The sequence below is a fragment of the Phaenicophaeus curvirostris genome, chromosome 3 (assembly GCF_032191515.1).
Source record: "Phaenicophaeus curvirostris isolate KB17595 chromosome 3, BPBGC_Pcur_1.0, whole genome shotgun sequence".
In the NCBI taxonomy this organism is placed as follows: Eukaryota; Metazoa; Chordata; class Aves; order Cuculiformes; family Cuculidae; genus Phaenicophaeus; species Phaenicophaeus curvirostris.
In genome coordinates this window covers 94,872,896-94,886,653 of record NC_091394.1, presented here as the reverse complement: position 1 = coordinate 94,886,653, position 13,758 = coordinate 94,872,896, and the positions used below count along the sequence as shown (strand labels likewise).

General features: G+C 45.0%; 1 protein-coding gene across 9 annotated transcripts in view; it reads left to right on the top strand.

Annotated features, from left to right (window-relative positions):
- PTK2 (protein tyrosine kinase 2) overlaps nt 1-13,758 on the top strand; it is a 226,858-nt gene that overhangs the window by 103,302 nt on the left and 109,798 nt on the right. For all 9 annotated transcript variants that reach the window (XM_069854722.1, XM_069854721.1, XM_069854723.1 and 6 more), the window contains one exon: nt 4,388-4,554. In XM_069854722.1, coding sequence (XP_069710823.1) covers nt 4,388-4,554 — 167 coding nt within the window. The remainder of the gene's footprint in view (nt 1-4,387; nt 4,555-13,758) is intronic.

Genomic DNA, 13,758 nt, shown 5'->3' with positions numbered 1-13,758 from the left:
CAGTCCAACCTCCCTGCCACGGGCAGGGACATTGTTAAACAGATCAGGTTGCTCAGAACCCCATCCAACCTGACCATGGATGTTTCCAGGCATGGGGCCTCCGTTCCCTCCCTGGTCAACCTGTGCCAGTGCCTCACCACCCTCACAGCAAAAAATTTCTTCCTAATATCATCTAAATCTCCCCTCTTCCAGTTTAAACCCATCCCCCTTGTCCTATTCCTGCACTCCCTGATCAAGAGCCCCTCCCCAGCTTTCCCATAGGCCCCCCTTCCCTTACTGGAAGGTTGCTATAGGGGCTCGTCTCTAGGCTGAACAGCCCCAACTCTCAGCCTGTCCTCGTATGGAAGGTGCTCCATCCCTTGGATCATTTTTGTGGCCCTCCTGGACCTGATCCAACAGCTCCGTGTCCTTCCTGTGCTGAGGGCACCAGAGCTGGACGCAGTACTCTAGGTGAGGTCTCCTTTGGAGTAGATTCCTGCTGGAGTCAAGCTCTCCTATGAGTATTTTCAGCAGTGTTTGCATTGAGGCCATGAGTTTGTAATCAAGGTTGAAACTTTGATGTTCTTTACCTGTTTTTTTCCACTCAAGAACAAGTCTGAGGAGCTTCCTGAGCTAAAAGCTGCTTTTAGTAGAATCTGGAAGTATTCCAGATTTCTTTGGCTGTGCTTGCCATTGAAAGATTGTCATGACATATCTCAGCGGGATGTCTCAGTCGCTATTGTGCAGTGGTTAAGTAGTGAAATGGTTTGTCTGGAAACTTGATTAAGCATTCCGATCACCACCAGGAAAAACATCAGGCGTGCTTCTGGCAAGGCTCCTTGCATTGCGAGTGCGACGGACAGAGAAGCCGTCACCCGTGCTGGAGTGATGGCGGTGGCTTTGTTTGACACTCCAGGCGTCTGCACTCGGTCTGTGGATGCTGTCCAGAACCCAAGGAGACTCTACACATTGTTTACTACCAGATCGGAGTTAAATACACTGACCTGATTACGGCTGTGGTGCCAGTGCAACTCTTGGAAATCAATCTTGTGCTGCTTGGAGACAGCAGCCAGATAAAACAAACGCCTGCTGCGTGGGATCCCACCCTCCTGTTTATACGCTGCCCGTCCCTGGTGCGAGTTCATGTTGCTGAATGAATTGCACTGCTGTGATGCTGGTTTGTTCTGAACAAAGATGTGGCTCTAAATGTTTAAGATTCAATTTCTCTGGTTTATTAATAAAAAAAAGTAAATAAGCAAATAGATGTTTTACTTGAGAGACTTCCCCTGCACATTTTCCTGCTCACCACATTTCCTTATTGCTCCATTTCCCATTCTGTCTGTGGTTTGTTGGCATCTGGAATGAGCTCGCTGGCGTTTCTAAACCAAAAGGAGAGGTCACTGAAGCATCACTTCTTCCTTTCTGGCTGTAGATGAATGTGTTTTCAGACACTTGCACTTGACCTCCTTTGCACCAATGCTGCAATCTCCTTAATGTTTACATTGAAGTTGACTTCTCCTTGAGTTGCAATCTGTGCTGATTGGTGTTAATTATTTTCTTGGGTTGATACCAGCTACCTGGCTGGAAGAGGTGGGGTACCATAAGGAAGAAAATACGTTTACTTTTTATTACTAGTTATTTTTAGTTCTGTGATAAGTTTAGGATTGATTAATGATATAAAAGGGATAGAGGCTTAAAAATCTCAGTTGCTTATGGTGGGAATTAAAATATCATAGAATCATAGAATAGTTTGGGTTGGAAGGGACCTTAAAGATCATCTAGCTCCAACCCCATGCCATAGGCAGGGACATCCCCCTAGACCAGGCTGCCCAAGGCCCCATCCACTTGGCCTTGTTGAACCTCATGAGGTTCGCACAGGCCCGCTTCTCCAGGCTGTCCAGGCCCCTCTGGATGACATCCCATCCTTCCAGTGTGGCAGCTACACCACTCAGCTTGGTGCCATCTGCAAACTTGCTGAGAGTGCATTCAATCTCGCTGTCAATATCATCGATGATGATGTTCACAAAGCTGGTGAAGGGGCTGGAGAACAAGTCTTACAAGGACCAGCTGAGGGAACTGGGGTTGTTTAGCCTTGAGGAGAGGAGGCTGAGGGATGACTTTATTGCTCTCTACAACTACATGAAAGGAAGTTGTAGAGAAGAGGGAGCTGGCCTCTTCTCCCAGGTGACAGGGGACAGGATAAGGGGGAATGGCCTCAAGCTGCACCAGGGGAGGTTCAGAATAGATATCAGAAAGAAATTTTTCACAGGAAGGGTCATCAGGCACTGGAAGAGGCTGCCCAGTGTTGTGGTTGAGTCACCATTCCTGGAGGTATTTAAAGGACAGGTGGACGAGTTGCTCAGGGACATGGATTAGGGGCAGATAGGAATGGTTGGACTTGATGATCCAAGAGGTCTTTTCCAACCTGGTGGTTCTACCATTCTATATTAAACAGCACCAGTTCCAGTACGGACCCCTGAGGGACACAGCTAGTCATGGATCTCTATCTGGACTTCAAGCCATTGACCACTACTCTCTGAATACGACCATCCAACCAGTTCCTTATCCACCAATACTGTCCACCTGTCAAATCCATATCTCTCCAATTTAGAGAGAAGGATGTTGTAGGGGACCATGTCAAAGGCTTTACAGAAGTCTAGATAGATCACATCAGTTGGTTTGCCCATCACAGAAAGCCTCTTGGTTGTTCATACAAGATTTGCCTACATGTCTACAAGTTTTGAACACCTCCAGGGACGATGACTCCACCACTTCCCTGGGCAGCCTGTTCCAGTGCTTCACCATTCTTGCAGTAAAGATTTTTTTCCTAATATCTTATCTAAATATATGTGTGCAAACAAGGTCCAACACAAAACCACTTAGACTAATCCTATAGCTCAGGCGCTAAGAGTGGGAGATGAGAAACAGATCGTTGTAGAACACGTTCTAACGTATCACAGTGAGATAAGGCTCGACTCGATTGCTTCACTCGGTACAAGTGGTCGCATGTTCAAATAGAGACATTTTCTTACCCTCAGTTGAAAAATTATGTGCAAGACTGAACAGCGAGTTACTAACACTCCAGCCCACGAGGCTTTGTCTCTCAAGCAGTTTTTAGCTACAACAATGTCACTGTGCTTGAGCACCGATTTTATTTACCAGACCTGACCTCCTCTTCCCAGAGATCAGATTGATGCTCTAAGGAACCAATTTTTGTTTACAGAAGATGTGAAAGCAAGAACAACAGAGATTCTCAACAGCCTTTCAGAAAACGAGCTGCGGAATTGCTGTGGATGCTGGCAGCATTGTATGCAGCTGTGGGTTAGCTCAGACGGGAACTGTTTGAAGGTGATGGCAGTTGATTTTCTTCATTTGTTAAAGAGTTACAGGCACAGTCTCATGTATTTTTGTGTCAGAACACATACGTGTGTATACACATGCTCACACTTGAGTAGCAAAAATTTTCAGAGCACTACAGGATCAGAAGCGAGGGACTATGAGTTCCTGAAAGCAGTGTCTGGGAGCAGCGATAGCCCATGCACCTACCGAGCTCTGTGCTGGTAGGGATCCCCGCCTCGCAGACAAGCCTTACCTGCTGCCGGGTTTGGAGGCAGCAACACTCCCCTCCTGCTGATTTTATAATCTGGGTAAGAGCAGGCCAGCCCGGCACGCTGAGAGGTTGCTAATCCATGATCTACTGACACATCTGAATTTTAGTTATCTTTGTAAGGTATAACATGGAAGGGAAATGGGAATCTGTTAGGATTTTTTTTTAAATTTCCTTTCTTGGGCAGGACATCCTCAAACTCTGAAATTTATGTCGGGACAAGCAAGTAAGGCATCTATTTTGTTTAAGAAACTTCCCAAATAATAGTCTCTTGCCTCGTTTTATAAGAAATGTGTGCAGAATTTCAGGAGAAAATGGCTGGGGGGGAAGAGGAGGAAGGAAACCAAGGGGCTGTGATGTGACCTATGGAATCCTGGCTTTTGTGGCACTCAGTGGCTTGAAAGTCTGACCATTTTCCAGTTGTAAATGGAGAGTGACTTTTAAAGGCTGGTAGGGTTTTTTTTTTAAACAATCTTGCTCCACAAATCTGCTTTTTATATTTTGACTTTTATGTTATTCTGTTTTACCTGGAGGAAATAGTGGCTTTATTTTGATAAGATGTGTGGAAGTGTATTTACTGATGTTTTGTGAAGCCATGCTGGCAAAAGTTCAGGAATTGTAAATGGTTCTCTGAAATGGTACCTTACAGCTGAACACTCTTAGTATTCTTAATAAAGGTGATACCTGATTTATTGCTTAGCATTTTGTATAGGCTATTGAATGGTAATAATTTAAATTTAAAATATATATATTTATCTTGCATTTTACGGCTTGTAAGGAGTGTATGTTTCTTTGTTTTAGGGCATAATTCAGAAGATTGTGGACAGTCACAAAGTGAAAAATGTGGCCTGCTATGGGTTACGGCTCAGTCATCTGCAGTCTGAGGAGGTTCACTGGCTACACCTGGACATGGGGGTGTCCAATGTGAGAGAGAAATTTGAACTAGCCCACCCTCCAGAGGAATGGAAGTAAGAGCATTAATCTGTTCAGTGTCAAAATCAAGTCATATAAGTCTTTTTATCTTGTCATAAAAAAATGCGTTGTTAAGGAAGATCCTTGTGGGGTGGAATAGAGGTGGGGGAAGGGGATGGGGTGGTGGGGGCAACAAAAAGATCCACGCTACCAAGGAGACTTTTCACAAAGAACTGGAAGTGGTGTTTTGTTGTTGTAAGGTGTCTCCTGCAAACTGAGGGGAACAGATATGTGTAACCTAGGGTTTAGAGGAGGTGTAAAGTAGGAGCAGAAGTCTCCTTGATTGTCCTGAAAATCTGCAACACTTCTGATACATCTCATGAACCAGCCCCATCTCAGGTTCTGTCATCCTTAAAGTTTTGGGATAAGCATCCATTCTTACCTGTGTTATAAGCCCATCTTTGAAAATTTGAAAGGATATTGTTATTTAAATCAAGTCAAGCAAGTATTGTTAAGTTCTGCTTGTATTTATATATAGACTAAGAAGGAGAAATATAATTTGCAAAGAATGAAATGCAGTGAATAGAATAGTTTATCTTTCTGCTGCTGTAAAACTTCCCAGTTGTAAAACTATTTATTGGGTAATGAATTGTGGCTCAGAGTGATGAGTGACATTTGCCTTCTATCTTGGATCTTCAGTTGCTCCAGGAGCAATGAACAGTGGGAGGGTAACAGCAGAGTTTTGTTTTCCATAGCCTAGGTACATTTCCTGAGATACTTTCATGATACCAGTTGTTTGGTTAAAAGGAGTGATACAACTTGTGATCTTTAAGGTCCCTTCCAACCCAAACTATTCTATGATTCTGTGATTCTATTATTCTTCAGCTTTTTAGCAGAGTGAGCCGAAAGGGCAGTGAGCTGATGGTCCAGGCTCAGTAGAAGGTGCAGATTGGAAGGGAAGAAGGGAAAGATTGTCCCTTTTCCTGGTTGAAAGACAAGAGGAGACTAAAATTGTCTACTATAGAAACTGGGAAGGTAGAGTTTTAAAATACATTTAGACTATGGTTACTAGATCATTGCAGGTATTTTTTGCATGTTTTTCTGTGGTTTATGTTCATAACTGCAATTAGTACAGAAGTTCATAGAAACATAAAATGGTTTGGGTTGGAAGAGACCTTAAAGATCATCCAGTTCCACACCCCCAAGCTATGGGCAGGGACACCTCCCACCAGATCAGGTTGCTCAAAGCCTCATCCAGCCTGGCCTTCAACACCTCCAGAGAGGGGTCCTCCACAACTTCTCTGGTCCAGCCCCTCACCACCCTCAGTGGCTACTTACCTTAAATGCTTAATGTAACTGCGACTTACTAAAAGTTGCTAGTTATTTTAAAGGCTTACACATATCTTTTACAGAGTTACTGTAAATAGTCTATACTTAGTTTCTTGCAAATGGAGTCATTATATACTTGCAGATGTCACAGATGGCAATCTTCAATTTATAAATTGTCTTTAGGGGCATAACTTTAACAAATACAACAAATTAGAACAAGTTTGCTGTGTTCATCCTAAAGAAGAGAACGCCCTGGGGAGACCTTATAGCAGCCTTCCAGTACTTAAAGGGGGCTACAGAAAAGCTGGGGAGGGGCTCTTTATCAGGGAGTGCAGTGACAGGATGAGGGTAACAGTTTTAAGCAGGAAGAGGGGAAATTTAGATGAGATATTAGGAAGAAATTTTTTGCTGTGAGGGTGGTGAGGCACTGACGCAGATTGCCCAGAGAAGTTGTGGATGCCCCATCCCTGGTTATTTCTGTTCAAGGCCAGTTTAGATGAGGCTTTAAGCAACCTGATCCAGTCGGAGGTGTCCCTGCCCATGGCAGGGGGGTTGGAACTGGATGATCTTTAAGGTCCCTTCCAACCCAAACCATTCCATGATTCTGTGAAATTAGGAATGTTTAAAACTTAGGTTTCAGAAACATTGCCCGTTCTCTTCTGTGCACGTTAGATTTTATTGTTTCTGGGATATACATCAGTATTTTTCCTTTCGTACCTCACAAGATTTTTTCCATTGATAAGCAGGGGAAGCAGGGGATTCCTGAATCCTTTCCATGATAGTAGGGCTGTGTATAAGATGTGAGTAATTTATGCTATGGAAATTTGTTGTGTAGCATACAAGTGTCAGTTCCAGTTTTGTTAGGCAGTGAAACTCGCATTGTTCACGTTGCAGAACAAAGTTAATCGCTTTTTGAAAGCAAAGTCAGGTGATTGTTTTGTAGTTTGTGGACAGGAATGGAATAAAATACTCAGGAAAGAGCTACGATAAGATGTAAATTATTCAATACCTTTCCAGAGTGTCATTTAATGTTTTATTGGATCCATGCAGCCTGACATACCTTTTAAACCCATGGAGATTTGCTGTGTGTAATGAAAACGCTGCTGTCACATTTGTGATACCGTCACACAGAACATTTAAATCGTATGAAAGTGCTTCTAAAAATATTAAGATTGGTAAAGGGAGCAAAGTCTTGGAATGGAATTAAAGGCTTCCTGTAGTGCTAGTAAACTGGTAACTGCCTCTTGTGTGATTTTTTTTTAAATCATCTAATTTAAAAGGGCTTGTATACTCACAGTGTGCAGAAATTGGATCTCAGATGCTCTTCTGGACGAATCTGAGTACTAGAAGTTACCCCGACTATCATTGGGCTGTACACAAAAGTTAGCAGGATCAAGTCCATCTTCCGCATACTCAGCTTTTGTTTGGTGCTGCACTGTTTGCAGTCCTGCAGCAGATGGGCCAATGGATAGGAGGAACAGGGATATGACTCTGCTTCAGGTGGCAGAGCTGTATTTGGAGCTTAAGAAGAGTAAAAAATAGTGGGCTTCAGGGCAAGGTTGCCCAAAATTAGAATCATAGAATGGTTTAGGTTGGAAGAGATCTTAAAGATCATCCAGTTCCAACCCCCTGCAATAAACAGGGATGTCTTCAACTAGATCAGGTTGCTCAAAGCCTCATCCAACGTGGCCTTGAACACTTTCAGGGATAAGGCATCCACAGCTCCTCTGGGCAGCCTGTTGCCAGTGCCTCACCACCCTCACAGGAAAACAGTTCTTCCTAATATCTCAAATATCCAGAGAAGAGCAACGGAGCTGGTGAGGGGGCTGGAGAACAAGTCTTACAAGGACCGGCTGAGGGAACTGAGGTTGTTTAGCCTTGAGAGGAGGAGGCTGCGGGAAGAAACCTTCAGGAGAGCTACCTGAAAGGAAATTGTAGAGAGGAGGGAGCTGACCTCTTCTCCCAAGTGACAGGTGATAGGACAAGGGGGAATGGCTTCAATCTGTGACAGGCAGGGTTCAGACTGGATATCAGGAAAAAGTTTTTCAAAGAAAGGGTCATTGGGTACTGGAAGAGGCTTCCCAGGGAGGTGGTTGAGTCACCATCCCTGGAGGTGTCTAAAAGACAGGTAGATGAGTTGCTCAGGGACATGGTTTAGTGGTAAATAGGAATGATTGGACTCAGTGATCCAAGAGGTCTTTTCAAACCTGGTGATTCTACGATTCTGTGATTAAATTAAATCTGTCCTCTTTCAGCTTTAAACCATTTCCCCTTCATCCTGTTCCTGAACTCTGATAAAGAGCCCCCTCCAGCTTCCCTCTGGGCCACCTTGAAGTGCTGGAAGGCTGTTACAAGGTCTCCCCGGAGCCATCTACCCTCTAGGCTAAATAACCCCAGTTCTCTCAGCCTTCAGGTTTGCTGTTCTGTTTGCTTTTTGTCGCACAAGGGAAATATCCATAGATTAAAGTAACAAACTGTGTGTCTTGGAGCACACTGTGTTCTCCACAGGGCAGACACCTTTTGGTTCTGTAGTTCAGGTTTGTAGGTAAAGCAGGTCCTTGTGATCAGGTGACATTCATGCTTTAGCTTTAAGCAGATGCCCCAAAGGAGTCCCCTGTGCTTAGCAGTCCTGTACTATAAGTTTCAGTAGCTTCAAGACAAATGCCTTGGCACTGACACGAAGGGCAGACCACCTGCAGGATCATTTAAGGAGCTGACTGAGTTGATCTAACAGCTCAGTACCTCTCCTCTCCACAGTCTGTCTTCTCCCCTCTCTTGCTTCCAGTTTGCCGGTCCTTTTCCTTTCTTTCTGCGAGCCTTGATGCTTGTCTAATCTTTCAGCAAGCTGATTCAGTTCATTAAACTCGCACAAGGACCCTTCTTTGTCTGCCCTTTTTTATTCCCATCTTCTCCTTTCTGGTTACTTTTCTATTCATGTGAACTGAATCAAACCTGCTGGAAGTAACCTGTGTGGTTTGGACTGATGTGGTTATTTCTTTCAGTGCCACAAAATACTAAAAGCTGGATCATCCTTTCTTTCCTGAATCCACAAACTGCCCAGGTAGTGCTTGTTACTCAAAGGGAAGCTCCTAGAGCTGCTCAGTCGTCGTAGAGTCATAGAATGGTTTGAGTTGGAAGGAAGCTTAAAAGATATCCAGTTCCAACCCACTGCCATGGGCAGGAACACCTCCCACTGGATCAGGTTGCTCAACGCCTCAGCCAGACTGGCTTTCGACACCTCCAGGGATGGGGCAGCTACTTCTTCTCTGGGCAGCCTACGCCAGTGCCTCATCAGCCTCACAGCAAAACACTTTCTTCCTAATATCTCAGCTAAATCTCCAGTCTTTCAGCTTAAAATCATTACCCATCGTCCTGTCACTGCACTCCCTGAGAAAGAGCCCCTCCCCAGCTTTCCTGTAGCCCCTGCCTTAAGTACTGAAAGGCTGCTAGAATGCCTCTCCAGAACCTTCTCTTCTCTAGACTAAATCAGCCCAACTCTCTCAATCTGTCCTTGTATGGGAGGTACTGCAGTCCCCTGATCATCTTTGTGACTCTCCTGGAATTTCTCCAATAGATCCATGTCCTTCCTGGGCTGAGCACTCCAGAAATGAAGGCAGTACTCCGGGCAAGGTCTTACAAGAGTAGAGCAGAGGGGAAGAATCACCTGCTCGTGCTCCTTTGGATGCTGCCCAGGATACAGTTGCCTTTCTGGGCTGCGAGCACACAGTGCCAGCTTATGTTGAGCTTCCCATCCTCGTACACCTCCAAGTCCTTCTCTTCAGGGCTGCTTTCAATCCATTCCTTGTTCTGGTTGTGTACGCTGCACTGTGGACAGGTCAGTTCACCGTACAACTAAACTGTGTTGATGCTCACCTTTCTGGAGGTCTGTGCGGAGGCCCACGGTGTGTGTCGGAGGGAGTGCTTCTGTACCGCAGTGGAGACGCAGAGCCGTATGTCGAATAGTGGCCTTCCAGTAACAGTTTTATCAAACATTTGGCAGGTGATCATCAGCTGGGATCCTTAAACAAAAAGCAGACCTGGTTTGTGAGAAAGTGACTTGATATCCTCACTAGCTGGCTGCATTTCAAAGACAGTAGATTTAGAGAATACTGAAAATTGAGCCCATCCTTGTGTTGGCCTTTGGAAGTCAGCTTCTTCATTCCCATAGGCATAGTAAGAGATTAGGTTATAAGTAGGTAATGGAGGTCACTCTCGGTGACTGTCCCAGACAAGCTGGTTTACCTTACCTGGTTTTCTCTTGAGATCTTGTTTCAAAAAGCAGTATTTCTTATGGCTCCTCAGTTAAGAAAAGTCCCTGTAAAGAAAAAAGATTGCTTTTCTTATTTTTTTTTTAATCCCAGAGAGTAAAGGTGTTCTAAATCCTGCTATAGATCAGGGTGACTGAAACAATACGTACACAGCTGGAGGTCTGAGATCAGTTCCAATTGCATTTCTTCAGGCCTGAATGGTCTCTGATTTTTGGCTTGTAGGATGAAACATAGGAAGGGAGGTAATGTGGAGTCACTGCCAGTCAAGATTTGTTCTTGGGAGACCACATAAAGGAATCTTTTCATTTGTATAGTGTGAAAAATTCAACCCCATCTTCAGTATCCGTTATCAAATGAGATGTCTGAAACACACATGTGAATGATCACAGCACCCCTCCAGGATTTAGAAGGTCCCCTTGGTCAGGTAGTCAATACCCCTGTGGTGGGTGCCCTCAGCTGGCTGCCAGACCCCTTCCCAGCCCCTTCTCACTGCTGCTCCTCAGCAGGAGGGGGTGAGAAAACAAGATGAAAGATTTTACATCAAGAATAAAGACAAAATCACTTACCAAGTGTGGTTGTGGGCAAAAGAGACTTAAATTCAGGAAAATTAGTTTAACTTATTGCCAATTAAAATGGATTCAAGTAGTGAGAAACAGAGACAAACATTAGAACAACACCTTCCCCGCCAAATTACTTTCCCTGTTCCCACCTCCACTGCTCACTCCTCTTCCCCTGAGGGCTGCAGGGGCAGGGATGGGTGTTGGGATCCATCCAGCCCAGACCCTCTCAGATGCTCTTCCCTCCTCGCACTTCTCCCTGCTCCAGCGCAGCCCCTTCCCCAGGCTGCAGGGTGGTCTCTGCTCCAGCAGGGTCTCTCCAGGGCTGCAGGGGATCCCTGCTGTTGACATGCAGCACCTTCTGCCCTCCTGCTCCTCCAGCCCGGGGCTCCCTCTGCTGCTGCTCCCTCCTTGGCTTCCTCCTTCTCTTCCTGTGCTACCTTCACACGTTTGGAAATCTGTTTTCTCCCTGGTGTCCTCAGCTTGACTGGGGGGCTCAGCTGTGCCCTGTGGTGGATCCATTGGAGCCAGCTGGGACCCAACCTTTCCCCACAGAGGTTGCCCAGCGGCCCCAGTGCTGATACCTGGGCACCCAGTACAGCTGCCTGGGGCAGGCACACTATTAACTCACTTTTATTTTGGTTTGAAATCACTGCGAACACACTGTGTCTGAACTGTCCCCAGAAGCGCTGTGTGCCGGTGTTCTGTCTGATACACAAACTAAGCAGAAATCTGTTCAGGTACAGCTGTAGCTTTGTGCCTAAGAAAAGAGGCCGGTGTTCATTTGTGAGATCCTGAGTTGTCCTTGGGTGACTTCACTGTCTGACTTACAAATTCTCTTGTGCCACAGTAATACCCTCGAGTCACACGTCAACCTTTGCCAGTCCTTGCGAGGATTTATCAGGGCAATAATAGAGTAGGCACCAGATTTTATATTAGCATCCGGAGATCTGGGAAAGTATAGGTCCAATGGGAAAGGCTGAAAATGTTTTCTTTAACTGGGAGGTGCCTCAATACGGATCACCGGTTAGCCAGTCACCTTCAGGTGTTGGGTTAGTCAGCTGCTCTTTGCTCAGAGGTTGGGCCTTCGCTATGGAATAGACTTTTTCCTGCTTGCTATTCCACGCAGTGAGGCTTGGAAGGTGTGGAAACCTGCTGCCACGGAGGGGAATTAGAATAGAAACAGATAAAGGATGAGAGAGTAGCAGGAGAAAATGTAGCTGGGCAACAATTAGGAATTGGTAACAACAGTTTTTCAGTGAACAGTGTTAATTTTAATCTTAAAATCTACAAAGACAGCTAGAATGCACTGGGTTATGGAGCCAACAAAACCACAAGTGATTTTTTGCAGATTTGGTTTATTCTGTATGGGGCTCTACAGTGATGTTCAGCAGTAGAGTTGAGGGGAATATGGCAGAAACAGTTGTTATCAAAGGCACTGCTTTTCTGCTTTGGGACAGTGTGTTCGTGCTCCTTTTCTGCTCCTGCTCAGCATGCTCACAGTCCTTTCTCTCCCACTTAAACACCTGCAGGTACAAGGTGGCTTATATGTAAAATTTTAGTGAATAACTAGGTGTCTGCTATGTACCATGAGATGTAGCTGCTGATCAGCGGTAGGAGATGTTTCTGTGTGCCTTCTCAATTAGAGTAATATTTGAGAGATTGTCTTAACGGTGTTTTGAATCTTTTTTGTTTGTTTGTTTATATTTGTCTGTGTCACTGCATCAGAGAATGGTTCAGGTTAGAAGAGACCTTTAAAGATCATCTCATCCAATCCCCCTGCCATGGGCAAGGACACCTTCCACTGTGTCAGGTTCCTCAAAGATTCATCCATCCTGGCCTGAAACACCTCCAGGGATGGGGCATCCACAACTTCTTTGGGTGACCTGTTCCAGCATCTCACCAACCTCACAGGAAAAATTTCTTCCTTATGTCCAGTCTAACTCTACCCTCTTTCAGGTGTCTTCCACCTCTTGTATATCCTGCAGTCTGAGGACTGCAGTCTGAGGGTGCTGGCCTCTTCTCCCAAGTGACAGGGGACAGGACAAGAGGAAATGGCCTCAAGCTCCACCAGGGGAGATTTAGGCTGGACATTAGGAAAAAATTTTTCACAGAAAGGGTCATTGGGCACTGGAACAGGCTGCCCAGGGAGGTGGTTGAGTCACCTTCCCTGGAGGTGTTTAAGGCACGGGTGGATGAGGTGCTAAGGGGCATGGTTTAGTGTTTGATAGGAATGGTTGGACTCGATGATCCGGTGGGTCTCTTCCAACCTGGTTATTCTATGATTCTGTGATTCTATGAGTTCATGTCTAGTTTAAGGACATGTTTTCTCTGCTCAAGGCGACTGAGCTTGCATTTTCCCTTATGAAATAAACTTGTCATACTAAGCAAAAACTTTATTCTAAATATTCCTAGATAGTATATGGGGTGAGGGAGGTGTTTATGGTTTCTAAATGTTTTCCTTATTTTACTGATTTCTAATGGGACAATTAGACTTGTAATTCAACCTAGAGAAGAGAAGGCTCCCTTATAACAGCTTTCCAGTGTTTAAAAGGTGGCCTACAGGAAAGCTGGTGAGAGGCTCATTATCAAGGAGTGTGGGGATGGGGCGAGGAGTAATGGTTTTCAGCTGAAAGAGGGGAGATTTAGGTGAGCTATTTAGGAAGAAGTTTTTTGCTGTGAAGCCAGTGAGGCACTGGTACAGGTTGTCCAGAGAAGTAGCTGCCCCATCCCTGGAGGTGTTGAAGGCCAGGTTGGCTGAGGCTTTGAGCAACCTGATCCAGTGAGAGGTGTTCCTGCCCATGGCAGGGGTTTGGAAGAGGATGATCTTCCAACCCAAACCATTCTATGAATCTATGACAAGCAATAATACTAAATTTAGGATTTGGAAGCAGGAGTTGAGGGTTTGAGAAGCGATACAGATTTGGTGTAGGTCATGAACCAAGGCTAATTCTGAATCTCCCTCACTTTGTGGTGTACTGTTAACTTGAAAACTATGACTGTGAAATTCCTACAAAACCTCTGGAACAGTTCAGACATGAATATTTATAGTATTTAATCAGAGAAGGAGTGTGTCACAGTTTAGCCCTGGCCTGGCTAATTTTGG